Source organism: Vulpes vulpes, chromosome 11 (assembly GCF_048418805.1).
Source record: "Vulpes vulpes isolate BD-2025 chromosome 11, VulVul3, whole genome shotgun sequence".
Classification (NCBI taxonomy): domain Eukaryota; kingdom Metazoa; phylum Chordata; class Mammalia; order Carnivora; family Canidae; genus Vulpes; species Vulpes vulpes.
This window is the reverse complement of record NC_132790.1, coordinates 10,755,095-10,781,885: the sequence shown is the minus strand read 5'-3', so window position 1 is coordinate 10,781,885 and position 26,791 is coordinate 10,755,095. Positions and strand designations below refer to the sequence as shown.

The following is a 26,791-nucleotide window of genomic DNA, read 5'->3' as shown; positions in this document are numbered from 1 at the left end:
GGTGTAATCAGCTCTTAAGTACTGAAAAGAGGCTGGAGGAAAAAAGAATTTGTCTTAAGTTAAACAAGCTGAATTTTGAGCTCAGTTATACCCATCTCTTATTGACTTCTGTAAGAAGCAATTGGCCCAGAGTCTTTAAGGTTATACTTAAAAGGTAATTTTATTCAAAATTACCTAAACTTTTGAACCCTATCTCTTATAATGCTGGCTCATTTTAATTTTATTTTGGTTAGTGCAATACAAGTTTATAAGCAGAGTTCAGAAAATGTGTGCATTTTTTAAATGACCTAAATTCTCTGTAGTTTTCTTTTTCAATAGTTTAATGCAGACATTTGGATTGAAGGGGAATCACAAATAAACGGAATAATTGCATCAAATTTCCTCAGTGCATTAAATATGCACTCAGTGGTAATTACCAACAGTAGCAACACATTTAAAAATGTAGAGAATAATGTACAATTTATGCCTATTTCAAGGGTCTTATTCATGAAAACACCATTTGGATGAAAATACACACATTTTATTAAGTGGTTAGCCTTAGATTTTTTTTTTTTTTAATTCAGACAAATGACTTAAATAGTAAGTGTGTGGGAGGTCTAGTAGTATGGGCCAGCTCTTAATGTGACATATATATCCCATAAGAATTTGGTCAAGAACTGACTCTACAGCAAAGAAATACCCATGGTATACCCTGGCACCTAGGATGCCAGAAGCAGAGCATTCCTGGGCCTATAAACAGCAATGATATTATTACTATCCCATGTATTTTTTTTCCAAGACTCCACTGTATATAAATGTTGTCACAAATGTATACTTTTAAACTTTTTACATTTATTCAAAAAAAAAAAAAAAGAAGACTGAAGTGAAATAAAGGCCTAGCTTACCTGAAAAATGTAAGCTAATTCTTAGTAAAGTGGTTATCATTTTTTGGTTAAGCCAACACTGGGGACATAGACTAGACTGTAAATTTGACATGGGTAATAACACTGATCTCTTGGAGTACTAGAACTTCCTCTCAACTTATACATATGTAATCATTTCCTATGAAATAATTTGTGCTACAAGAAGTACTAAATGGTTTCAGGCCCCTACGGGCAGCACATAGCTACTCTTATTCCCTATTCCTACTGGCAAACTACTATTTACAAAAGACTTATTCTGTTAGTCATTTTACAAACACTGACAATAATCCTGAAGTGCATGTATGTTTTTTTTCACTTTGAAGGTTAGAAAGATGAGAGTAAAATGTTAAATAAATTGTCCAATTTATACCATGATTCAAACCCACATCTGATCAACTCTACACCTCATGTTTAATATACCACAATTCCTATTCCAGGGAAGAATGCAACTTCTTTAAGCCAGTAACTTCATTCAGAGTCTTCATAGAATCTTTGAATTCTTAAATATAATGGATTTGCTTTGTAGTTATTACTAATAAATTGATTATTTAAGTATGTATGTATGTATGTATGTATGTAATTTAAGGTTCTAGTCCAGTGGTTCTCAAAGTGTGGTTTATGAACACATTGGAGTCCCAGAGAACTCTCCAAGGTCTCCCTGAGGTCAATATTGTTTTAATAATAATAATAAGGCATTAGTTGCATGTTACAGTGCTGACATGTGCACTGACAATGCAAATGAAATAGTGGGTTAAAACACCTGGTCCCCTCCTTTAAACACCTGAATTAAAGGCACCTAACTCTACTAGTAGTCATTGTATTCTTCACCATCACAGTTGTAGTAAAACAAAAAATTCTGTTTCAATTAAGAATTTCTTTGATGAAACAATTATATTAAATAATGACTTTAAAGTACACATATTTTTAAGTTCTTTTTTAAGTTTATTTATATATTTATTTATTTTTAAAGATTTCATTTATTTATTCATGAGAACACAGAGAGAGGCAGAGACACAAGCAGAGGGAGAAGCAGACTCCATGCAGGGAGCCCGATGCGGGACTCAGTCCTGGAACTCCAGGATCATGCCTTGGGCTGAAGGCAGGCGCTAAACTGCTGAGCCATCCAGGTGTCCCTATTTATCTATTTATTTAAGTAATCTCTACACCCAATGTGGGGCTTAAACTCACAACCCCAAAATCAAGAGTTGCATGCTCCTCCGAATGAGCCAACCAGGTGCCCCATAAGTGCACATATTTTTAATATTCTGTGTGATGAGGGGCACCTGGCTGGCTTAGTCAGTAGAGCATGCAACTCTTGATCTTGAGTTAGAAGACTCCTGATTATAGAGTTTTTTAAAAAGCTCTTAATATTCTGTGTGATGACCACTTATTATTATCTAAGTATACTAGTTGTCTCAATGAAAATCACTTGTGCTACTGTTTGAGTTGCAACTTGAAATTTTTCATGGCTTTTTGCATAGAAATCCAATTTTATTTAAAAGAACAAGACAAAATACCCTTATTTGTACTTTATTATTTAGAAAGTGAGCCTCTCACTTCAAAAAGTAACTGATAGGGTGACTGTGTGATGGGCACTGAGGGGGGCACTTGATGGGATGAGCACTGGGTGTTATTCTATATGTTGGCAAATTGAACACCAATAAAAAATAAATTTATAAAAAAAGTAACTGATAGTGTTAGTTAAAATAATATAATTTGAACTTTCAAGGGAAAAATAGATTTTTGGAAAATTTCTGTCTACCATCATTAACATGACAGTTTTCAAATACTTAAAAAAATTTCTAATAAGATTAAGGGAAATATTGATGAATGTGATTTTTTGATACTATCTGATGGAATATGCCAACCTAAGGAAGAGATGCATAACTCAGTGAAACAATATAATCTAAAAGACCAGTGCATGCCAGTACAAAATCATGCATGGAACAAATGATTCAAAGTTCAAATTGGACCAATGGATTTTAATGGATTTTAATAACTTTTAATGTAAAAGTATTAAAAGTTCATTGATATGATTTGGAATCCTACATTGGACCTAACCTTTAAGAAACTACCACCTGTGAAATCTGATGTAGTATCAAAGAATATTCACAACTATCTGAAAAGGCTGCAAGACACTTTTCCCTTTGTCAACTACATAGCAATATTAGGATAGCTTTTCTTCATATACTTCAATCAAAACATATCAAACGGATTGAATGCAAAAGATATGGGAGAGTCTGGCTATCTTGTATTAAACCATACATTAAAGAGATTTGCAAAAATGTAAAAGAATGCCATCCTTCTCATTAAATTACTTTTTCTTTAGGAAATATAGTTATTCTTCATAAAAGTAAATTTTTATCTTAATATGTAGCAGACTTAATTTTACAACTTTTTAAAAGTTTTTTTTCTTAATTTATTAGTGAAAGAGAGAGAGAGGGAAAGAACATGAGTTGGGGGAAGGGGCAGAGTGGGAAACGGAGAAGCAGACCCCCCACTGAGGAGGGAGCCCAACTGTGGGTCTGGATCCCAGGATCATGACCTGAGCTGAAGGCAAATGCTCAACCACCTGAGCCACCCAGTCGCCCCTTTATTTTATAACTTTTAAGTGAATTAAATATTTTTAATTTCTCAGGTTTAATTTCTAACGCAATTAAGTATTAATAGATATACCACATAAGCAAAAGAATTTTAGAATTTTCCATACACTTTAAGACTTCTGAGATCAAAAAGTTTGAGGACTCAGTTTATCATTTCATCAGTAAATATTTATTATTTCAAGTGCTTTAACTCTGCCAAGTGTTGTTGCCTACCTATAATACTTGTGGATCCCTACTCTATAATATGTGAAATACTACACATTTTCTCTCTAATCTTCTCAACAAAATCTAAAGCCAGGTAAGCAGTATTATCCATATTCTCTTATACAAATAAAGAAAAAATCCTTTCATTTTCATTGAAGACTGCAGTCTTTTTATAAAAAAAGTCTTTTGTATTGAAAACTAATGCATATACATGGCTTTTAAAAAAAAACAAACTACAGTAAAAACTATACAGTACAAGCTTAACAATCAGCCTGTCTCATACTTTTTATTTTTTTACTTCATAGTCAACCACTGTTAACAGTTTAATTATTAAATATCCTTCCAGCAGTTTTCTGTGTATATATAATTTTCCACACAAGCTGGAGTGTATAAATACTCTCCTTGGCTTTATTTTGTCACTCTTGATAGCTCTAGACATGTTACCCTTATTAGGACAACCAATTATTCAGGTAACATGGAGATGCTATGCCAGAAGTCTCTGGATCAGTGACCCCATTTCTCCTACAACAATGCAGAGTCAGTCAGACTTAAATTTATGTCCTGTAAGGTATTTTCACTTGATAGTCAGCTTTGCTTATCTCTTCATTGAGATTAGAAGATGCTACTAAAAATGGGACTAAATTCACCATTCAAAATGTTGTGAAATCAGCATTCCAAGTTATAGAAGAAATTTCTTTCAATTTGCCCAAACACATTTCACTTCCAGATTCCTACTGTTTTTCCGTTACCCTGTCATCTCTCATTCTGCTATGAACCATACCCCAATCTACAGGTGTGTATTAAGGTATGTATTTGTGGTTGGATATTAAAGGCCATTTTCAATTCAGGGTTTGTACTCTAATACTGAAAAAAAAATCGTTTGTATTCAATGAAATATGAGCTAGGTTGATAGAGAAAGGTTCCACCATAAGCCAAAGTCTAACACACATCATTAAAGCTTTAGTATGTTTTCACTAATTCCACACAGGAGGATTACAGATGTCCTGCTAGCTACCATTTCCTGGTAAGCAATCTGAATGGCTTCCAGGAAATTGCTAATGACCTTCATTTTACTTAAAATCTAGGCTGCAATTAGTAATAGTTTTGCTTCTCCATGCTGGTTATAATGTTTATTTTCATCACAGCAATCAGGAAGAAAAAAGTGAAATGTCTTGTTTTTGAATTATATCAAAATGTATTCTCTTTTATTTCGGTATGTCACCAAATAGACTAATACATATTTAATGTAATCATAATTGTGTAAAAATACTTTGGATCTTTTTTATTTCTAACCACTTTTGCCTCCTTTCCCACTCCAGACTGTAGTTATTGCTAAAATTAGCATTTTAGGATGGAATCAATAGAAATGCTTTGTAATTGTTGACTATTTTTATATAGAACATTTATAAAACTGAAATTTTTAAACTAGATGATTTTAAAGTAAAGTTCTATGTTTTTAATTATAATATCTACCAAAAAAGTTTTAGATTTTTATTCAATGAATTTAAGACATGATGATGTGGTCAATGTGATAATAACAAAGAACAACTTTATCCAGGGTTATATTTATAACCAGAATTTGTTACTAAATTTCAGCATTTTCTTTTATGTAAACGTTGATTTCACTAATTAGATCCAACTGATCTTTTCCCCAACATATTGATTTCTTTTAATCCCAACAGTTAACAGTGATTCTACTGTATCACAATACTTTAGGCCTTAATCATATAGTATTAATTTTTACCAGTAGCTTTTGTTTGGATTTTAATTAAGAAGACCTTGTGTCTCCAAACCCAAGAGGGGAGAGGTTTTAATTGCTTGTATGTATATCACACAGACTTCAAAAGAAGTAAAAGATGTTTATAACAGAGTACAAAGGAAAGCTTTGAAATGTTTACATTCATGCAAAGTATAATTTTAAAAACTATGGGTATTGCTGTTGTAACGCATATATCTATAAAACTAGCTGTGATATGTATTCACTACTAGTAAAAGGAGTTCATGGGTTCAGAAATAATAACTCACTATTGATTACAACACAACCAAAAGTCTATGTGAAATGAGATAAGCATGCTATTCTGGGGGAACATAAAATTTCCACCTTAGTAATTAACAGTTGAAAGTGGTAACTTTTCTTTTCTGGATATTGGGATCCCTACATGAAAAATAAAAGGTTTGATTTCATAATATGCAAAGGTTCTTCAGTTCTAATCTTTCAAGATTCTATGATTCTAGATATTAATCTGAAGTTCTATAATTATAAAGATTTATACAGAAAATAGTGACACTGTACCACATTATTCCATACAAACAGGAAAGTGAAGAAAATTACATGTGCTCCCAGTCCCTTTCACAAACTGGTCTCTAGAGCAATATAGCATTTGTCTTAGAAATAACAATTTAGGGGATTCCTGGGTGGCTCAGTGGTTTGGCGCCTGCCTTCAGCCCAGGGCATGATCCTGCAGTCCTGGGATTGAGTCCCACATCAGGCTCCCTGCATGGAGCCTGCTTCTCCCTCTGCCTGTGTCTTTGCTTCTCTTTCTGTGTCTCTCATGAATAAATAAATAAAATCTTAAAAAAAAGAATTTAAAATTTTCCAACTACATGAAATCTATACATTGATAGATTATTGTTTCAACCTTTTTTCCTATGAGGCAGCAAGAAACATTATGTATGTGAGCTTTGCTGACTTTATTAAAGTTGAAAAGTGGCAGATGATTCGCCTCTAAACACTTCCAGATTTTATTTAAATTCCCTCAGATGAAATTGCTTTAAGTTTATAAATGGAAATTCAAGAAAAATTCATTTATAAATGAATATGTAAAGCATACAGTCATAGCTCTTGAAAAACCACTTTGGTCCTTCTGCGACTACCTACAACCCAAAACACAAGTAACTGAATCACTCTCCCTAAAAAACAGAGTTTTCTGTGGAAAGGGCAACATATGGAATGAGTACAGAGTACTTAGATATGGTTTGGGCCCTTACTAGAAAAGTGAACAAACTAGAAAGAGCATTGGCATTTAAGATAGTAATTTGGGATGCGGAACATTGATTCTATGGGAATGCTGTTAGATCCATTCTGGCTCTTTGGTGATAACAGCATTGCTTACTGTTACTTCAAGAATAACCTATACTATTTGATCTTCAAAGATCTACCATGCACTGGAAACAAAAACAAAAACACAAAAACAAAAACATGACTTTTGTGTTCCTGTGCTGTCTTCCAGAGATTTATGTTTGTAATCAAAACTAAAAATGAAACCAGGCTCTCATTGGCACACAGAGGCAATATTATAATAAATTCACATTTTTAATTCAGTATTTGCACCAACCACAACTGTACTATGCTTGTACTATTTGATGCAACACAGTTCCTAATTGTACATCTCTTACTAACAACCCTAATGAAGTAACAAGGAGTAATGCTTAAAACCTTGAATAGTAAAGTATGGCAAGAGCATTTGGGCTCTAGAGCAAACTTAGACATATTAGTTGAATAACTGTAATAAGCAATTGTTTCTCAATAGTGGCTTTGAAAAACAATGGGAATTATTTGTAGAACTTTCCACTTAAAAGCATTTTCCTAATCAACATTTTTCCTACCAGAAAGAGACTGGCACTTTTCTAAGCTGCTGCAGAGTGTACCTACAAGCACATCTACCTTAATCCCTAAATGTAAATATTGCAATGATTAATCATAAATGACCAAGGAAGGAAAACACTATTTTCCTTATTTGGTTCATATCACATAATTATTTTTTGTCTCTCATATCATCTGTGTGTTTGACAAACACAAGCACAAACAGTTTGTGCTAACTCAAACAACCAGCATTACTGTTTCTCTGGCACACTGCCCAGGGAGGCGCCTTCACACCAAGGAGATGCCAGCCACAGCATAGAGGGGCATGTGTGCAAAACAGGGAAGCTGGCTAAGATTCTCTTACATAAACCACAGAAGATTAGGCTTATCCGTGGAGGCAGAGGCTGATTCCCTAATGCTCTAGATTTCATTTGGTATGTCACAATTGCATTTAGAAATGTTTCTTGACCATACCAGTCTGGGCATCCTCACTTCTTTGGTACAACTCAAACATACATACAAATGGGTTATGGACTCTATTAGTAATTCAGTTTTACCTTCTACCATATGATTCTCCCTCTCTCACATTCAAGTATAGACCAAGATAAAAGCTTCTATATAGAGAAACTGTATTACCTAGACCCCTTCCTGCTTTGCGATACTGCTTCACCTTTATAGAAAAGGGTAAAAGGGGAACTGTTTTGGGGTTGTATATTGTGGGAGAGAGGAACAACCCAGAGTCTATATTTCCCTTACCCCACTGCAGAAGTATAATATTCTGAGGAATTTGAGAATTAGTCTGTAATGCATTAAACAGAGGAGGCAGGACTCAAAACCTGCATCCACAACTCTTGACTGACCCCACACAAGCCACTTAATTTTTCTCAGTCTCATTTTACTCATATGTAAAATCAATATAATAATATTTTCCTCAATAGGCTATTATAAAAGGATCAAATAAAGTAATATAGATGTTTTAGTACCTTTTTTACTTTGTAAACAACAAAGCATCTTACAAAAATACTTATTAATTACTTCTTGACAGAAAATAATGTTTTGAAGATTAGTCTTATAACTAAGAAAATATAGTAAACACTGGTACTACTTTTGAGGAAGCCTTAGGAGGTCATGAAGATAACATTCCACCAGAGCAGGAATACCCTCTAATATCCTCTGTAACATCTCCATTTAAAATTTTCCACAGCACAATTTCCAGATGTTATTTTATTAATTCATCCATTCATTCAACAAATATTTCTTGAACACCTAGTATATCTGAGGTATTCTCTGTTAATGCAGTCTAACCATCTCATGTCAGATAGAGACATTCATTGTTCCTAAGTTCCTGGCACTGGCATTGAGAATAATTTCCCTATTTCCTAACCCCCTAAAACCCAAAACAAACCTTAATCTCCTCTCCTCAACAAAACTTCAACCAACCAACTTACAGTAGGTCAAACTTCCCTAGATCTTTAATTACCAGTCACATTAAATGCTCGAGACTTTTCACCATTGCAGCAACTTTTGACAAATTCTAATTTGAAAATAGATCCCTTGAAAATATGGCACCCCAATTAGGACACAATACTTCAGATACAACCAGACCAAAGCAAAATTCTAATCACTTTATATTTCATTTAAGTTCTTAATAATAGTTACTTAGGAATATTTGTGATGACATTAACCTGGTTTGAACATTGCTTTGAGATTACTGCTATTAAATTTATGCCATTTATAGCATTCTATCTTCAATTAATTCTGCTACTGGAAAGGAGCCTACTTATGAAAATATGGTGGTGGGTTAGGGATGCGATTTTCTTTTTAAAAATATTAGACAAGACCTAGAGATAGACCCATTGAAAATCTATGATTCAGCATTTCTCAAACTTGAGCAATATTCCAACTCCTATTTAAAGGTTTCAAATATTGCTTTGCTTCATTTAGACAGTAAGATTCTAATTTTGAATCCACTTTTAAAAAATATTTTATTTATTTATTTGAGACAGAGAGTATGAGCAAGGGAAGGAACAGAGGAAGAAGAACAGACTCCATGCTGAGCGTGGAGCCCAAAGTGGGACTTGATCCCACAATCCCTAGGTCATGACCAGAGCTGAAATCAAGAGTTAAACACTGAACTGACAGCCACCCAGATGCCCCAGCAGTCTGTTTTTTTTAAAGTAGACTCTGGGAAGATTATTACTGTATTGCTTCTAAATATGTGGTCATCTTAAACTCACTAGATTTAAGATTCATTTTTTAATACTGTTCTTAACCATCCTACTGCCAACACTTAAATTTCCATTGGGCACCTAACCACCATAGAATTTTTAAGTAGTAATAATAAAAGTTATGTTTCCTTCCTTCCTGAGCTGTATTCCACTCTTGAATACAAAAGATGTAAAGTTAAGAATAAATATAAGAGAAAATAATGACTATGAGAATTCTAAAAGCTCAAATTTATGGGATGCATAAAGCTACTTCTACAAATATATTCATGGCCAAAAGTACCTTTATTATTAAAGAAACAATATTTAAAATGAAGTATTCAGTTTAGGAACTTAGAGGGTATCAGAAACAAACAAAAAGAAAAAGGATAAGGAAAAAGCTAAGGAGAGATAATATAGGTAAAACCAAGATGAAGTAGTTGGCATTCTGAAAAGCAGTAGAATTGAGAAATAAATCTAAAAACTGGATACTTACTAGGGTGTTGGGAGGAAAGATAAATAGAAAAACTACTGGCAAGTAAAATTGAGGGGCAAAAGGGACAGAACACAAATATGCAAAATTTAAAATGGAGTACAAAACAGCAAATAAAAACTTAAAATAAGTGATCTTGCATTTTATACCAAAACTAATGTATTTGAAAGTCTCAGTGAAACTTACAATTTTCTAGGAAATTTTTTTCCTGGAAAAACTGACTTAAAGAGAAATAGAAAATGTAGAAAAAAAAACAATTATTTCCAAAGAAAACTCTAGTCCTAGATGTTTTATAAGCATATTCTTTCAGAATTTCAAGGAATAAGAAATTCTCATGCTATCTAGTCAATACATAGCCTAAAAAAGGAGGGAAAGCTTTCTAGTTCAACCACAAACTCTGGTATTAAAAATTAACAAAGACCAGAAAAAAAAGAATAAAAAAAAATAAAAATAAAAATTAACAAAGATAGTACAAATAAAGAAAAACACAAACTAATCTCATTTATGATTACAGATGCAAAAATAACAACTGTAATATGAGCAAATTAAATTATTCAGTACATTAAAATAAGACTACACCATGACTAATCAGGGTTTATTTCATCAGTAAATTTGTAAAACAAAAATCAATAAGATATGCCATAAAATAAAATGGAATTTCTCATAGAAATTCCTAATAATCTATGACTAGAATGTTTTTTTACTAACAAAGAATATCTTAAATATCTTAATACCTGGTGGTGAAATATTAAAAACAATTCAATAAATTAAAAACTGCACAAAATACTTGCCATCATGTGTATTACTTATTATCATTCTTGATATTCTAGGCAGTGTAATATGAGAAGGGATAAAAAAGGGACATATAACTTCCATAAAAGAGAAAACATATCAGCTGAAATATGACTAGAGCTAGTAAGTTCAAGAAAGAGGAAAGTTAAAAGTGAACCAGCAAAATTCACTAGCATTCCTAAATGTGGTAACAAAAGGGAAACAGAATGGAGAATATCACATCCACAAGAGCAAGCAAAAATATTAAACATTATAGAGAAAGCATCAAAAGAAACATGCAGAATCTATATTTAAAAAACAAATTGTTGCATGACATAAAAGGATAAATGATTTTAAATAAAAAGATTCAAAATTATAAAGATGTCACTTGACCCTATAATTTCACATACATATAATATAACCTTTCAAAAAAGTTTTTTGAGATTTTAATTAATACTTAAAGTAAGCCTAAAATAAACTTTAAAGAAGCATGCAGACACCTTAAAGAAAATTATTAATGTGATCTTGCAATATTTACTTTTCAAAGATACTATAAAGCTATAGTGATTAATATAGCACAATATTAATAAAAGTTTAGATAGATCAATAGGCTCGAACTAAAAACTGAGAAATGGTTTCAAATATGCAATCAGTATGATAAAAGATGTTTTATCAAGTTAGAAGAGATAAGATGGGTTATTTAATAAATGATACAGTTATTTGGTTAACAGTTTAAGAAAAAAAATTAAGTTGTATTTCTAGTTGAAATTATACATCAAAATGTATTCAAGAGGAATTAAAGAGTTAAATGAATAAAACTATAGTAAAAAATTTGGAATAAAATATAATAGAGTGGGAGAAGCTTTTCTAAACAAACCCCGAACATGAAAGAGCACTAAAAGGGAGAGAAAGATTTGACAGTAAAAACAGTAAAATAAAAGAAAATGATAAAATGTAACATGTATGACAGATAAAGATTAATACCATTAAAATATACACTGAGAGTATCACCAAACCATAAGAACTAGACAAATCCTTTAAAGGAAAGATGGACAAACAACATAAATAGTCAATTCTCAAAGGAAGAGACATTTAATGCAAGTTAATTTATGTCAAATGCTTCATTCTCAGTAATAATTAAAGAAGTTCAAATTAAATCCGCAGTAGTGTATCACTTTCCCCTATCAAAACTGGCAAGAAATTTTTAAAGAAATAATACTTGTCATTGAGGGCAAGAGAATACTTGCAGATACTGTTGGTGAGAGCAGAACACTATACCCTTTCTGCAGGGGCAGTTTGGCAGTATGAATCAAGACTTTTTTTAAAAAAGAACACATGCTTTGACAGGAGTCTCACTTTTTAGGAAAATATCCTAAGAAAATAACCACTAATTAATACTAAAAATTATTAAAAAGTTATGCATATTCAAATTTTTCTTTATAAAGACAAATAATAAAAAACTATTTAAATGTTGAATAAAAGTCTCAATTATGAGAACTTCACTTTGTTCAATACTTTCTGTAAATAAAAATAGCATTTAGGATGACTTAATCACAGAGAAATTCATAATATATCAAGTCAGAAGAACAGATTATAAAAGGATGATTCTGATTTTAAGGAAAAAAATTAACAATTATGTAGAGTAAGTTAAAATGAAAAATTTAGTAAGAATCTTATCTCCTATGCTCATGCATTAATTAAAATGGAAAAGGGCAAAAAAATACAGTTAGAATTCATTAATTAATTATTTTATTTTGTATTTCTATATTTTTATAATAAATATGTAATGAGGGAATTTGTTGTGAACTCATTCATAACATATTTTGTAATGAGAGAAAAATAATAAGAGGTACTAAAAATGCAATAGTGCTGGAGATATAAAATACTGATAACCCACAATAGTATGTATTTCTTGCAAATAGTATTTAAATCACTTTAGAATTTCCGAATAATTGTAACTAAGTTAGGTGGATAATAACTGGCCTGATCTCATCTACATGAAAAATGCATGTTGAGTTTTAGCAGTAGTTGAAACAAGCTATCTGAATATAATTTAAACTACATTTTTTTCCGTTCTTATTATATTATTGGTATGTCTTCTGTGTAACAGTTATGGTGACACAAAGGTCTAGGATATAAAAAGAAACAATTATATAGAGTAAATCACAATGAAAAATTTAGTAAAAATCCAAAAAAAAAAGAAAAATTTAGTAAAAATCCTTATCTCCTATGCTCATAAAACTGAGAGTAGCACACAAATGAAAGTTCACATATCACATATAGAATCCAGAAAAAAAGTTAAAGAATTTGAAAAACCTAATTTTGCATGTGTTTTTGCTTTCAAGATTTAGTTGACTATCTAAGTCAACTAGTACAGTTTTTGCATTGTAAATTCATAATCAAAATGAAAAGTAAAGAAATATGGAAAGGGGGTTGAGAAGGAGAAGATAACCCAAAGCATAAAAAGTTGATGCTGAATCATAACATAATAAAATGTTAGCTTCCACATTACTAAGAAAAAGCAAGACCCCCATCATTCATGCTGGCAAAAGCTTGCCTTTGCATAAACCATTTCTGTTCTCACTGTTGTAAAACCAATGACTTTGGAAAGGATAGAAAACACAGAATGACGTGCAAAGTAGCACACAACATGTTATTGCAGCTGGATAGAGAATATGTCACTAATGACTTTCTTTCTACCCGCCAGTTATAAGTTAAGTTTTTCCCCCCAAAATAGCAAATGGCCTTTATGAGTACAGAACAGAAGCCATGAAATGCAAAATAATATCCAATTTCCACATAATTTTAATACTGTATTAGTTAATGGAATAAATTATTAATTACTCCCTGGAAAAGAGAGGACTTCCTTTTGTCTTCATTTGAATTGACAAAACATTCCTGAACACTAGGCAATTTTCTGTAATAAATTAAAAATAACATTTTCACCGGATAGATATTGCCAGATGTTTATCTTAAATGAGATGTAATCCATGACCAATAGGAAGATTCATCTGAAGTTGTTTGATAACTCAGAAAACTAATCTAAGTTCCCAAATTGTTAAAGCAAATCGGAGTGATGCCTCTTTGTTGATGAAACAACCAACAGAATTAATTAATGGCCATTGATTCTATTCATGATACCAAAACCAGTAAAACAGTACTTTAGCTCCACAAAAGCATCAACAAGAGAAAGTGGGGGAAGAAGAATAACTTCCTGACTGATAGGGAAACTTAATTTTGTAATGGTTCTTAACTTGACTCGAAATAATAACATCAATCACACATCTTCAGGACTAAAGGTGCTCATCCTCATCAGGGTCAGAGGTCATGAAAAGTTAGATCCTATGAAATCTGTTTGAGATTAATCAACCTATGATCCTGCGGGTATGCTAATGAAGACAGCAGCAACAATTTACTCTCATGAGCGGTTTCTAAGTGCCAGGAATTGTTCTAAAAACTTTACTTGTATTAATCCTCTTAATGAGCCTGTGAGGTAGGAACTCTTCCTCCCCTACTTTAGATACAAGGAATTCAAAACAGAAAAGTTCAGGGACTTGTCCAAGGTCACTCAGTTAGAAGGTGACAGAGCCAGGACTTAAGAAAGGTAATCAAGCCTCAGAATCCACCCATAAGCCATTGTATACAACACAGTCTAGAAACTCTTTTTTATAGGTGCTACCCTTGACCTTCTTTGACCAGGAGAAATTCAAATTAATGATTTGGATCCATAAATTATGCCATTATTATGATTTCAAGAGGAAAGACTAAAATTATCTTTAACTTAATTGTTCTTCATCTTTTGACATTTGTTTCTTTTTCATACCTTCCTATTAAATTAATTAAGCAATTAATCTTATAATTTATATGTTTATAGACTAATAAAAAGAGAAGGCAAAAATTTCATTTTGCAAACATAAAGAATAAAAGTTCAAGGGCACACTATACATTTACCCTCTCATATATGAACAAATATTAGAGGTAAGAATTTAATGTTAGGGTACAGAGATCAGCGAGCATATCGTTATACAGAATAACATTCTCTACACTGATATGTTTGATATTTTGTATTTTGTACCTTTAATTTCTCCAAGAAGTTCACTGGTATTTAGTCTTTCCATTTTTTCCTTCCAATCTTTTGAAAGTAGTTTTTCCATGCAGGAGGAATCTATTAGAGTAAAAAAGTAAGTATTAAAAATATTACATATGTATTTTATAAGTATTAAAATATTACAAATCCAAAAAGCCAGTTTATGGAGAAATTCTCTCATTTAAAAATGATCAAAGCTATTTTTCATTGTTGTTTTAACCCTAGGATACAGACAATTATATTACTGTATCTATCATAAAATACCACAACTAAATTTATTTTTACCACATTATTTAAATTATTCCCAGGAAAAAGAAGATAATGTTCAATAATTTTATCTTGGTACATTATAAATATAATTCTATTAATATTCAGTCAGCATTTATCATTTCTTAGACTGATAGGACAGAAAAGGGGGCTCTTTCCCATGATACGTTTAACTTTAGATGTTGTTCCTTTGAATCCAGGTGATTTTTTTTTGAGTCTAAGCAAAATTCATGTGCTATTCAAGGAAGAAAGACAAATCTTCAACAGAGAAAAAAAGAATTAAAGTGTAACCACTTAGTCCTTAAGAAAAGAAATAAACATATGGCAATTTTTCCAAAATACCCATTTAGAGAAAAATTCAAAGAAAATAAAGTCAAGATGTTCTCTGTCCCTCGGTAATAAAACCTACTTAACCTTTTCTCTTATATAGAAAGAGATATATATTCTTATAAAGAAAATACTCAATTAAACACTATTTGCCCTACTGCATATCTAAGCAGCATACTAGATTATAGAGAGTGATTATACTTGTTTCTATAAAGATTCATAAAGGTTACAGAAATTTAAATTTTAGAATGTTCTAATAATTAGCAAAATTTTCTCAATGAGTTTTTTTTCCTCTATTCAGATGGGTTTGCAACTAGAGCTACTGCTCACAACTATATATATCTTTTAAGTTTCAAATCTTAACAAATAGGCCATGTTTCCGAAAGGGAATGCAGATTTAAATACTAAATCCTCAGTGCAAAGCATACTCCCATTAAACTTTAACATTCCAAGTGTCAAAATTCTGATAACTTCTTTTTAAAATTATATTTAAAATAGTTACTTCAATTCCAAATGCCTTTCCTCTCCCATATGGGTACCTATCTCTTTAGCATTTTTCCTTTCATTTTTTTTCCTCCAACTTCTAAATCCTCCTTGAATTTTTCAGAGTGAGGTGTAAGGTCAAGATGGATCTAAAGGGTTGTAGAAACTAGATAAGCTTTAGAAAAAGACAGTGAGCCCCCAGTAAGAGATGAGAAGACCATTGCATCGTTAGAATGTATTGGTGAAAACAATTAACATTTGTCCGTGACATGATCAATCAATCAAGGAACGGATGGAATCCAGATCAGAGTGTCAATGAAATGGCTGATGAAGAACACCAACCATACTGGCTCGCTATTGCAGAAGCTAAAGTTCTGTCTAAATAGAAGTCAGCTTGATTCTATTAAGTGCAAGCTCACTGCCCCTTCCCTTCCTTCTTCCCTTTATCTTTCCCCCCTCCTTTCCTTCTATTCTTTCCTAGTCATTATGTTTTTAGGCTTCAACAAGTGATCTACTACCATGATTAAAAATTGGATTCTGAGTGACTTTCCAAAAGGACCTGTGTGCATATGCATATACCAGTTTGCATTTAATTTCCAATATGGTATCTTATGCTACTTTTATTTTAGATTCAAAAACACACTATACTTTTTGTCTGTACTTTGTTTTTATGCTAAAGTAATAAAAATGATAACACTAAGTTTGGGAGTTAAGAAGTAAATCCTCAAAGCCATGCCTAACAGAGATTAGTTTTTCCCAACTTGGGTTTAAATTTCTGAGAGAGATCAATAGAACATCAGATCATGGATAAGAATAATCAACTAAATGTCTTCAACTTCCTATACTACTCAGTTTTGTTAGTGCTTTTTTTTAACCCTTTCATACACCTTGTAATATTGCACTAAGCTGATAATCACTGATATAAATGCTAAAGCATAATTTGTTTGGTTCAAATTTGAGTTGAGAATATATATTATAATAGTAAAAGACAAAAACCCAATTTACTAGTAATGATCACAAATTCAGAGCAAGTTCATAAACTAGGATTAGATACACACTAAATGTAAAACAGGCGAAAATATGTCTCTCGTTTCTATAAATAGGCCTGAAATCTTTCAGAGCTCCAGGAAAAGAATGCTGAAGCTTCATGGGAGAAAAATAGAACTGTATGGACAACAGGAATACATACTTCAAACATAAATCAGACACAGCTTCACATAAAAGCTACTCATTAATAAAATGGTTAATAACATCAAAGCATTTCACATTCCTATTAAAAAATTAATCCTCACCATAATGCTGAGTTAATCTACCTAATATGAGTTCCCATTTCAGTAGAAGAAACTGAGGGGAAAAAATAAAGCAGCCTTTTCATGTCTATATTTATAACTCATAAAAATCTTTAATAATGAACACTGATTTCCTTTATAGGTCAATGAAAATCACTACATACAGCCTTATCAATTTAATCACAATTCTAAGAGATTCCAGGAAGATTCAGAACCCAGGAAGTCTCTTGAAAAACTCTTAGTTCTCTCACCTAATTATCTGACTGCCAAACGTCAAAGGCCACGCCACAATTAGTATTAATCATGCTTCATACTATAATGTAAAGTAAGTAAAATGAGGGTAAAAGGACCAAAAGATACAGATTGTTAACGAGTACCACACAGGTAAAGGGCACTACTGCCATCACTGAGGGGTTTCTGACTTGGAATGAGGAAATATGTAATAGATAAAGTTGTAAATGAAAATTGATATTTTCAAATTTCCTACTCAAAACAATATCCAGGTAAGGGTGCAAATTAAAAGTAAGTATTCATCCTCTATGTGGCACATCCTTCAACTACATTAACAGTAGTATCTGTAAAGAGATAATTAAACAATTCATACTTTACCCCATTCTGATCACACACAAATGCAAAAACCAAAGAGGTCAGAATAAGTAAAGAAGTCCAGTTTGTATTAGGTACACGGGAAGAGCAAGACCACACAGATGGGCATTAAATCAGTAGTCATGGAGGATTCCAAATGGAATAAAAGTACTGAACATCACCTAGGTATTCTTAGATTATTTTATACAGAAAAATGTTTTATACAATTGACTTGAAAACAACTAATACACTTACATTAGTTCCACAGTTCTCAAAACATGAAACAATTATATAGCATATTTTACTGTTTGATTATTCAAATATTATTAGTTTGACTGAGTTGTCCTCAGCAAAAAAAATGGGAGAGGAACTACATATTTTTTGGAAATTAAGAGAAAGAACCACATTAGAAAAATTTTTTAAATGTCACCATAATATATATATATGAAAAATCAATGTAGGCCAAAATACTGCAGTGTAGAAGTGGAAAATGTCAAAATTAATTCATTTTACTTTGAAAGAATTAGTGCCCATAAACCAATACATATTCCGTGAAATGCAGGACTTTATATTTATCTTGTCTAATTTTTGTAAATAATATGATTAAATCAAGACTCAAAAACTGAGAGCTCGACTTCAATTCTTGCTTATATTTTATCAAGGATGTAAAAGATTTTGACATGTTAAAATCAATTCTCAGCCACATAGTTTTTGGTTTTTCTATTTTCCTTTGCAATTTAAGTTTTTCAAGAAAAAGAAAAAAGTAAAACACAATTCAGAAATAATTTTTAATAAATATCCTGCATAATGGATTGCAGAGCAATTTTTCTGCTTCCTAAGTATCTAGGTTTCAGGCCAGGTAAGTTAAGAATGCTTTATCATGCTAACAATTAATTTCACTAAACAAGAGAAATTGAAGTGAGAGTATGTGAGATATTTATTTCCTAACCTGCATCGTAATACTTCAGGGACAATTTTAAATTATTCCTAGTTTTAAAAGCCACAGCAGTAATAACCCCTATTCTGCAGAAAGTGAAGGAATTTCAAATGTGTCAAAGAGAGTAAATAAATATCTCATTGCTAAAATTAAAGCATGGGGGAATAGAAAAGGATAATGGGAAAATTTTTTAATGCACAGGTACTTTAAAACAATTCACCTGTGAGTAAACACTCTTCCTTTTGCCTCAAAGTGATAAAGTTATAAATGTAAAACATTAGAAACATGACATAAAAAATAACTTTAAAATATTTGAGTGAGAAAAACCATGACTGCTGCCCCAGTATGCAGATTTCCTACTGCTTTATTAACGCTTTTAAGATAATATTAAATCAATTCCTTTTATTTTTACCATAAGAATCATAAATTTCAAATGCAATAAATTTTCTATGTATTCAAGAAAAATGATAGCTTATCAAAAGTACCTTTGACCTTGGTTTACAACTAGTTCTGCCTACATATATTTATACTCCTGCTAATCATCCATCCCACATTTTTCATTAGGAAACACAGACACACATGCCAGTTACTGTACATTTTTCCACAGTGACAAGTGCTCCACAATACAGTGGGATAAAATTGGAGCTTGGAGAGCTTGAAGAGCACTCTTAAATTTTAATTAAAACCCTCCAAGCTCACTAAAAATAATTAGACACTAAAATGTGCCAGTTTTATTTTGAAGTCACTATAACGTACAAAGCACACTCCCTGACGACTGCTCGTGCTGTCCTTCTCTCTCTCTCCCTCTCTCCAATGAAACAACTGATTTTCCAAATACGAACAAGGGGGTATAAATAGAGGCTGTTTTCAGGCCTGCTCTTCATGCTGGGAAGCTGACAGAAAAGACAGCAGAATGGGTTTTTCAGACTGCACCAAATGAACCTAGAATAACTTGCCTAACAGAGTTCGAATCACTGACAAACTCTAGATAAAATTCAGTCTGCAAGAAACACGAGTTATATCACTGATCTTTTTTGATCCAAAAGCCAAACCTTTAACCTCTTAAATGTTTTTGCTATCTTAAAATATCTCATACAATGCTATATTCCATCCTATTTTTAGCCAAGCAGCAAGAGAAAGCATGCCTTTCCCATACAGCAGGGCAATGATATAAACATCAACACAGATGCGCTGCCAGGAAGAGCTGGACTTCTCAAGCACTTGATCATTAAGGAATGCACCAACTGTTTTGGATAATCTCGTGCCAGCTCCCCTTTTGCTCCACACTCCCCTCTGGGAGTGGCCAATCTTGCCCTGGTCCTAATTTTTCATTTTACTCCTCCATAGCACCCCCCCATCCTCGAAAATATGAGAAATGGCATTTATGCCTAGCAATGAAAAAGCAGGCTCACTTCCCCAAACAGACCAAAACTTTAAAACAATTAACCCTCCCCTCTTCTTTCAGATAAATTACTAAGTATAAAATGCAATCTGTTTCCTTTGTTTATTCAATATGAACAATTTGTAAATGACTCAAGGATAAAATTCAGAAAATGTTGTGCTAAATTAGAACCATTATAAACATGCTAATGACTCAATGCTTGAGTAAAACATGCATGATCGGTGTGAAGAAATAGATTTAGTTCCTGTGAAATTCTGTTGTGCTGCCTTAAAATGATTCGGTCATTAAATCAGATATTTTCCTTCCAGGAAAAAATGTTAATTCCACAGCCACTTTACTAGATAATATACTGTGAGTGTATGTATGTATGTGTGTCAGTGGGAGCTTTGGAAATGTCATTAGAACTGTTAGATACAAGATTTTGGCATATTCATAAGGGAGAAAAAGATCCACACTTGAAACCTGGCAGAAATACACATACAGACATCATCACATTGGGTGTAATATTCTCTCTTTGCACTGTTTTTATGTACCGAAGTCTTTGATAATTTTTATGGGAATCCCTTAAAATTGACACTTAACATACATTCATGGAAGTCATATTGTCCTACGCAGATGTTTCATCTGCTTTCCAAGGTTGCTTAGCACCTAGAACAGTATCAGAGGGACCACTCAAAACCAAATTTCTCTCCCATATTCATCAAATTACAACTACTACCAGCGTCAATACAGAAAAAGAGGGAAACATCCAGCAGGTGATTCAGAGGCTCACAGCCTACTGCTGTAGCTGAAAGAGACTTCAGGGGTCAGTAAGAGCAACATCCTCCTTGCAGAAACCAGAAAACAGAGTCAAGATGAGGAAGTCATTTGCCTTCCCCAAGGTCAAACATGGTGACAGAGCCTTGACTCCAGTTCGGTGCTGATTTTACTGAAATGACTAAATCATATTTGAACATCAGTCTTATAGTCTCAATACCACAGCATCCAACTGTAGAAAATGAATAATTGTATCTATTATTAATTCTTTCAGACAGAGTGAAGCACTCTAGTTTCTTGGGGAGGGATACTAAAAATTGAAGGTACTGCAGTGAAAAGTCGTGTTCAACAGCCAGTTCTCCCCCACACACTCTGTTATGCTGGGTCTTCCTGTTCCTTCAGATTGCCTTTTCCTTAATGCCTTGTCTTGGTTTGAACGAAGAGCTTTCTTTTTCTGAATATCATCCACTAGGGAATAGTTAAGATGCTGCTTAAAAATACTATTGAACTTAAAAAGTAATCGCTTTCTATTTTTTTTAAAGGATTTTATTTATTTATTCATGAGAGACACACAGAGAGAAGCAGAGACACAGGCAGAGGGAGAAGCAAGCTCCATGCAGGGAGCCAGATGCGGGACTCGATCCCAGGTCTTTGGGATCAGCCCAGGTCCCTGGGCTGAAGGCCGCGCCAAACCTCTGAGACACCCGGGCTGCCCAAGTAATTGTTTCCAACTTAGTTTTTATCTTCATGTATAAGAAGTAAATGTGCAGCCTGAGACCTTGGTTTTTCATGGTAGCTCATTGCCTGAGACACCTTCAAATTTACTACAATTTTAATGAGTAAAAATGTTCCATTAGAAACTATGGCTGTCCATATTAGTAAAATTATGACTCATCATGACCTCCTCTCATGACCCTCCCTATATTCTCCAGCTCCATGCCAAAGGCTAAGGTACTCAAACCATATAACATGGGACACTGTTCTTTGGGCTCTACAAATGTTTCACTTTTACTTTTTTTCAATACTCATTTAGCTGCTGTTTAGAAACTGTATTAGACTGTGGAAATAATAACTTCTGTGTCCTATATTCCTTCTTTTGGTTTCTTTGGGGAAATATTTCTGAACACCACTATCATCCTGATGGAGTTGTCAATCATAATGCTCTACCGCCTGCCTCCTCCTGCTTCTCCTAGCCACACAGAGAGTAATTTGACCCAATCAGAATTCTCTGCAGGAACTAGACAGAAAGGTTCTCTTAAGCTCAGGTGGGTAACTATAAGCATATGGGCCTGGTATTGTCATGCCCATCTTCTCTGACACATGGAAAGAGCCTGTGTGAAATAAAGACAAATGAAACCAAAAATACAAAGAAAGACAGGACAGAAGATAAGATAAACAAAATCTTTACTCATGTTAGCATACTTACATCTAAAAAAGCCAAGTCAAATTCTGCTCCTGAGCTATGTAAGCCAACAGAATCCTGTTTTTGCTTAAACTAGTTTGAGTTGGGTTTCTGCCATTTGCAACTTAAAAAAAAAATCTAAACAACATGAAAACCATAACAAAAACTGTCATACCTACTCAAATCTGTTATGTTCCAAATGGCAACACACTGGAAACCACTAACTTCTACTACCAGGTTAAAACATTTATTATGGAAATCTTGAAATAAACCTCTGCTTTACTGAAAGATATGTAAAACTTTAAACTGTTATAGGGGCACCTGGGTGACTCAGTTGGTTAAGCATCTAACTTTTGATTTGGGCTCAGGTCATGATCTCAGGGTTGTGAGATCATGTTCCATGCTGGGCCCTGTGCTCAGCAAGCAGTCTGCTTGAGGATTCTCTCTCTCTCTCTCTCCTTCTCCTGCCCCTCCCCCACCTCTCTAAATGAATGAATGAATGAATGAATGAATAAATAAATAAATAAAATTAAGTAAACTTATTGTAGGACTGCTATTTATAATTTTTTAGCTATCTAAATTAGGATTTTCTAAACATGATGCAACCCAAGGAAAATACAGCAGAAATAAAGTGGAAGCTGGGGTTCGTTAAAAAACAAAAACAAAAACAAAAGCAAAAGCAAAAACACAACAAAAAACTCCCATCTAAGATCATCAGCAAGCCCCAATTTCAGTTTTATGTTCATCAAAATGGTTTCACTGTTCTGGTTAAGTGACTTTATACTTAATGTTAAACAATGAAGTTTCAAAATAAGTTTTTTCTGATGAAATATCTTTTCTTATTTGTTTTATTTCTGGAAAGGCAATTCATAAATAATAAATTTAAAATAAGGTTATACCTCTTAGATTAGTTTTCAAGACCCTCCATATTCTGGCCCTAGTTATTCTCCTCCTATTATTTTTCCTGTATGAAACTTTTCATTCTGTTCAAATGAGTACACTAAACATACATCACTCTTTCATACAAAGCTTGTGCTTTTTCACTTTACCTTTGCTCATGGTAGCCTCCTTATCTGAATGTCTCCCCAGTTCTTGCTGCTTTCTAAAAACTCTACTATTCTGTGGGGCCTACATAATTAAATACCACCTCTTCAGTTATGTGTTGGAAATTCTCTCCAAAAAGCAAAATAAACTGGCTGAGCGTATATTATCTGTCAGACACTATGCTTTTTATACTCTCTTCATGGATCAACTCATTAACTCTGAATTTTACAACTCTTTTCTGTATCTCTCATTGCTGTTACTTATCCATTTTACCACCATATGATTAAATATATGATCAAGTTTATACTGCATTAGCTTAACTAAATATTAAGTTCCTTCTTGGTCAAGAAAAATTTGATACCACTTTGTGTTCTTCCATAATGCTTAATGCAAAGCTCTGTACATAGTAAATAAAATAAGTTCCTTAATATACTAAAAGAAATTACTCTTATATGTGTGTCAAACAACAATAGAACTACTTTGTTTTTTAAAATTAATCATATTGGGATGCCTGGGTGGCTCAGTGATTGAGCATCTGCTTTTGGCTCAGGACGTGATCCTGGGATTCTGGGATTGAGTCCTGCATCAGGATCCTGCATGCAGCCTGCTACTCCCTCTGCCTGTGTCTCTGCCTCTCTTTCTGTGTCTCTCATGAATAAATGAAATCTTTTTAAAAATTTAAAAAATAAAAATAAAATTAATCATATTGTATGTAACTTAATATACACATATAATAAGACCACCATTTTAAATGTAAATTCTATGAATTTTGTCTAATTATACATTCATGTACCTGTCACTTCAAAGAAGATAGTAGAACATTTCCAAAATAGTTATCCTGTGCTCCTTCATTGATCCATAATCCTAGCCCTGAGCAACCATTGAATTGATATCTATAACTACAGAATAGTTTTGCCTACTTTTGAATTTCATAAAAAAAGCATGAGAGTATACAGTAGGTAATCTTTTGGATACAAATTAAAATTTTTGAGATTCAATCATACTGTAATATGTGTTAGTAACGGGGTACTTTTTGTCAATGGATCGGTTTCCATTGTATAAATGCACAATTTGTTTATCCATTCATCTGTTTATGGACATGAAGGTTTTGCCCACTTTGAGCTAATATAGAAATTTATTCATAAGTCTTTATTGATATGCCTCTTTTTTCCCCTCTGAAAATGGACTTTCTTCTAAAAGTAGGGCTGTTTTGCGCCTGACTTAAATTTTTTAAGATTTTATTTATGTACTTAATTTAGAAAAATAATTTATAAAACATATTTATAAACTACATATCTATATAAATTATATATACATGTATTTATATTACATATTATATACATATATTTAAGTTATTATGTATATCTGATACATACCTTTTGTCAGATATATGTATTGTAAATATTTTTATCTGGTTTACATGCCTTTTTATTTTCACAAGGTGTATTTTGAGGAGTGATAGTCATTTATAGGTCTATTTCTGGATTCTTTGTTCTATTTTATCAATCATTTCATTAACCTGGCACCATACCAAACTGTTTTGATTATTGTAGCTTTCTAGTAACTCTTGAAATCACAAAGAATAAGTCTTCCAAATTTGTTCTTCTATTTCAAATTTATTTTGGCTATTTTAGGTCCTTTGCATTTCCATATAAATTTTAGAATCAGGTTGCCTGTCCAAAACAAACAAACAAACAAAAAACCTTGGATTTTTACTGTATTTAATTTTTTCTTTTAAGATTTTATTTATTCATTCATGATAGGCGCACAGAGAGAGAGAGAGAGAGAGGGAGGGAGAGAGAGAGAGGCAGAGACACACAGGCAGAGGGAGAAGCAGGCTCCATACAGTGAGCCCGACATGGGACTCAATCCCCGGACTCCAGGATCACACCCTGGGCTGAAGGCAGGACCTTAAACTGCTGAGCCGCCCAGGCTGCGCCTGTATTTATCTTGAATCGATTTTAATCTTTTTTTACTTTAATATATTTAGGGGCACCTGGGTGGCTCAATCCAACTATAGATTTCAGCTCAGGTCATAACCTCAGAGTCATAGGATCCAGCCCCATGGTTGGGGTCTGTGCTCAATGGGAAGTTTAGATTCTTTCTCCCTCTCCCTGCTTGTCCTCCCCCGGCCCCTATACTCTCAATCTCATTCTCTCTAAAATGAATAAATAATCTTAAAAAAATATATATATATATATTTAAAACTATGACATTTCCCTTGAAATAGTGTTTTAGTTTCATCCCACATATTTTGGTAGGTTTTGTTTTCATTATCATTCAGTTTAATATATTTTATAATTTTGTTTTTTTCTTCTTTGGTATATGGCTTATTTAGAAGTATGTGGTTTAATTGCCAAATATTTGGGAATTTTAAAAATTTCCTTTTGTTACCATTGTAGTTTATTCCCATTGTGGTCAGAGAATATACTCTACAGAATTTCAATCTTTTTATATTTATTCTGACTTGGTTTATGGTCCAATATATGTTTTATCTTATGAGATGTTCCATATTCATTTGAAAAGAATAAAATTATTCTGCAGTGTTTTAGTATAGTGTTCTATCAATGTCAATTAGCTTAGGTTGATTGATAGGGTTGTTCAAGTCTAGATTTTCTGTTTGTTTGGTTTCATTTTCCTTTCAAATTCTGGAAGATGATTATTGAAATTGCCAACAATAATTGCATTGTACATATCTTTTTTTTCCTTTCAGTTCTGTCAACTTTTGCTTCATGTATTTTGAACTTCTGTTATTAGATGCATACATATTTAGGGATTTTATATCTCCTTCATGAGTTGGCTCTTTAAGCATTATGAAATATTTTTATCTCTGTAATACTGCTTTTTCTTAAGTGTACTTTTATATTACTATTACCACTTCATCTTTCTTATCACTAGTATTTGTATAGTGTATCTTTACCCACCCTTCTACTTTTAATCTATTTACATATTGATATTTACAGTATTTCTTATAGTCATATATTAATTAAATCTTCTTAAATTCTAACAATCTCTACCTTTCAAAATTATTACAATCAGTCCATTTACATTTAATGTAATTATTGATAATAGAGATTAAACTTGACATCTTGCTATTTTTTCTATATTTTTATCTGTATTTGGTTCCTCTTGTCCTCCTTCCCTGACTTTTTTTTTCTGACTTTTATTTAATTTCTTAGAATTTATCTTTTTTATTGATTGATTACCTATATGTCTTTGTTTCATTATTTTAATAGCTGATCAAAGATTTTTGATATATGGGGCACCTAGCTGACTCAGTCAGCAGAGCAGGCAACTTTTAATCTTGGGGTTGAAAGTTCAAGCCCAAAGTTGGGTGTGGAGATTACTTTAAAATAAAAGCTTAAAAAATCCTTTGCAAAAGATTTTCAATATATATCCTTACTTACAACAATCTATGAACAAATAATATACTACTTCAAATGCAATGTAAA

The 26,791-nt window shown here is 32.6% G+C and overlaps 1 protein-coding gene across 50 annotated transcripts in view; it reads right to left on the bottom strand.

Annotated features, from left to right (window-relative positions):
• The window catches only part of SOX6 (SRY-box transcription factor 6), a 581,952-nt gene that overhangs the window by 234,738 nt on the left and 320,423 nt on the right, over positions 1 to 26,791 (bottom strand). For all 50 annotated transcript variants that reach the window (XM_072725559.1, XM_072725550.1, XM_072725530.1 and 47 more), the window contains one exon: positions 14,836 to 14,925. In XM_072725559.1, the coding sequence (XP_072581660.1) occupies positions 14,836 to 14,925 (90 nt within the window). The remainder of the gene's footprint in view (positions 1 to 14,835; positions 14,926 to 26,791) is intronic.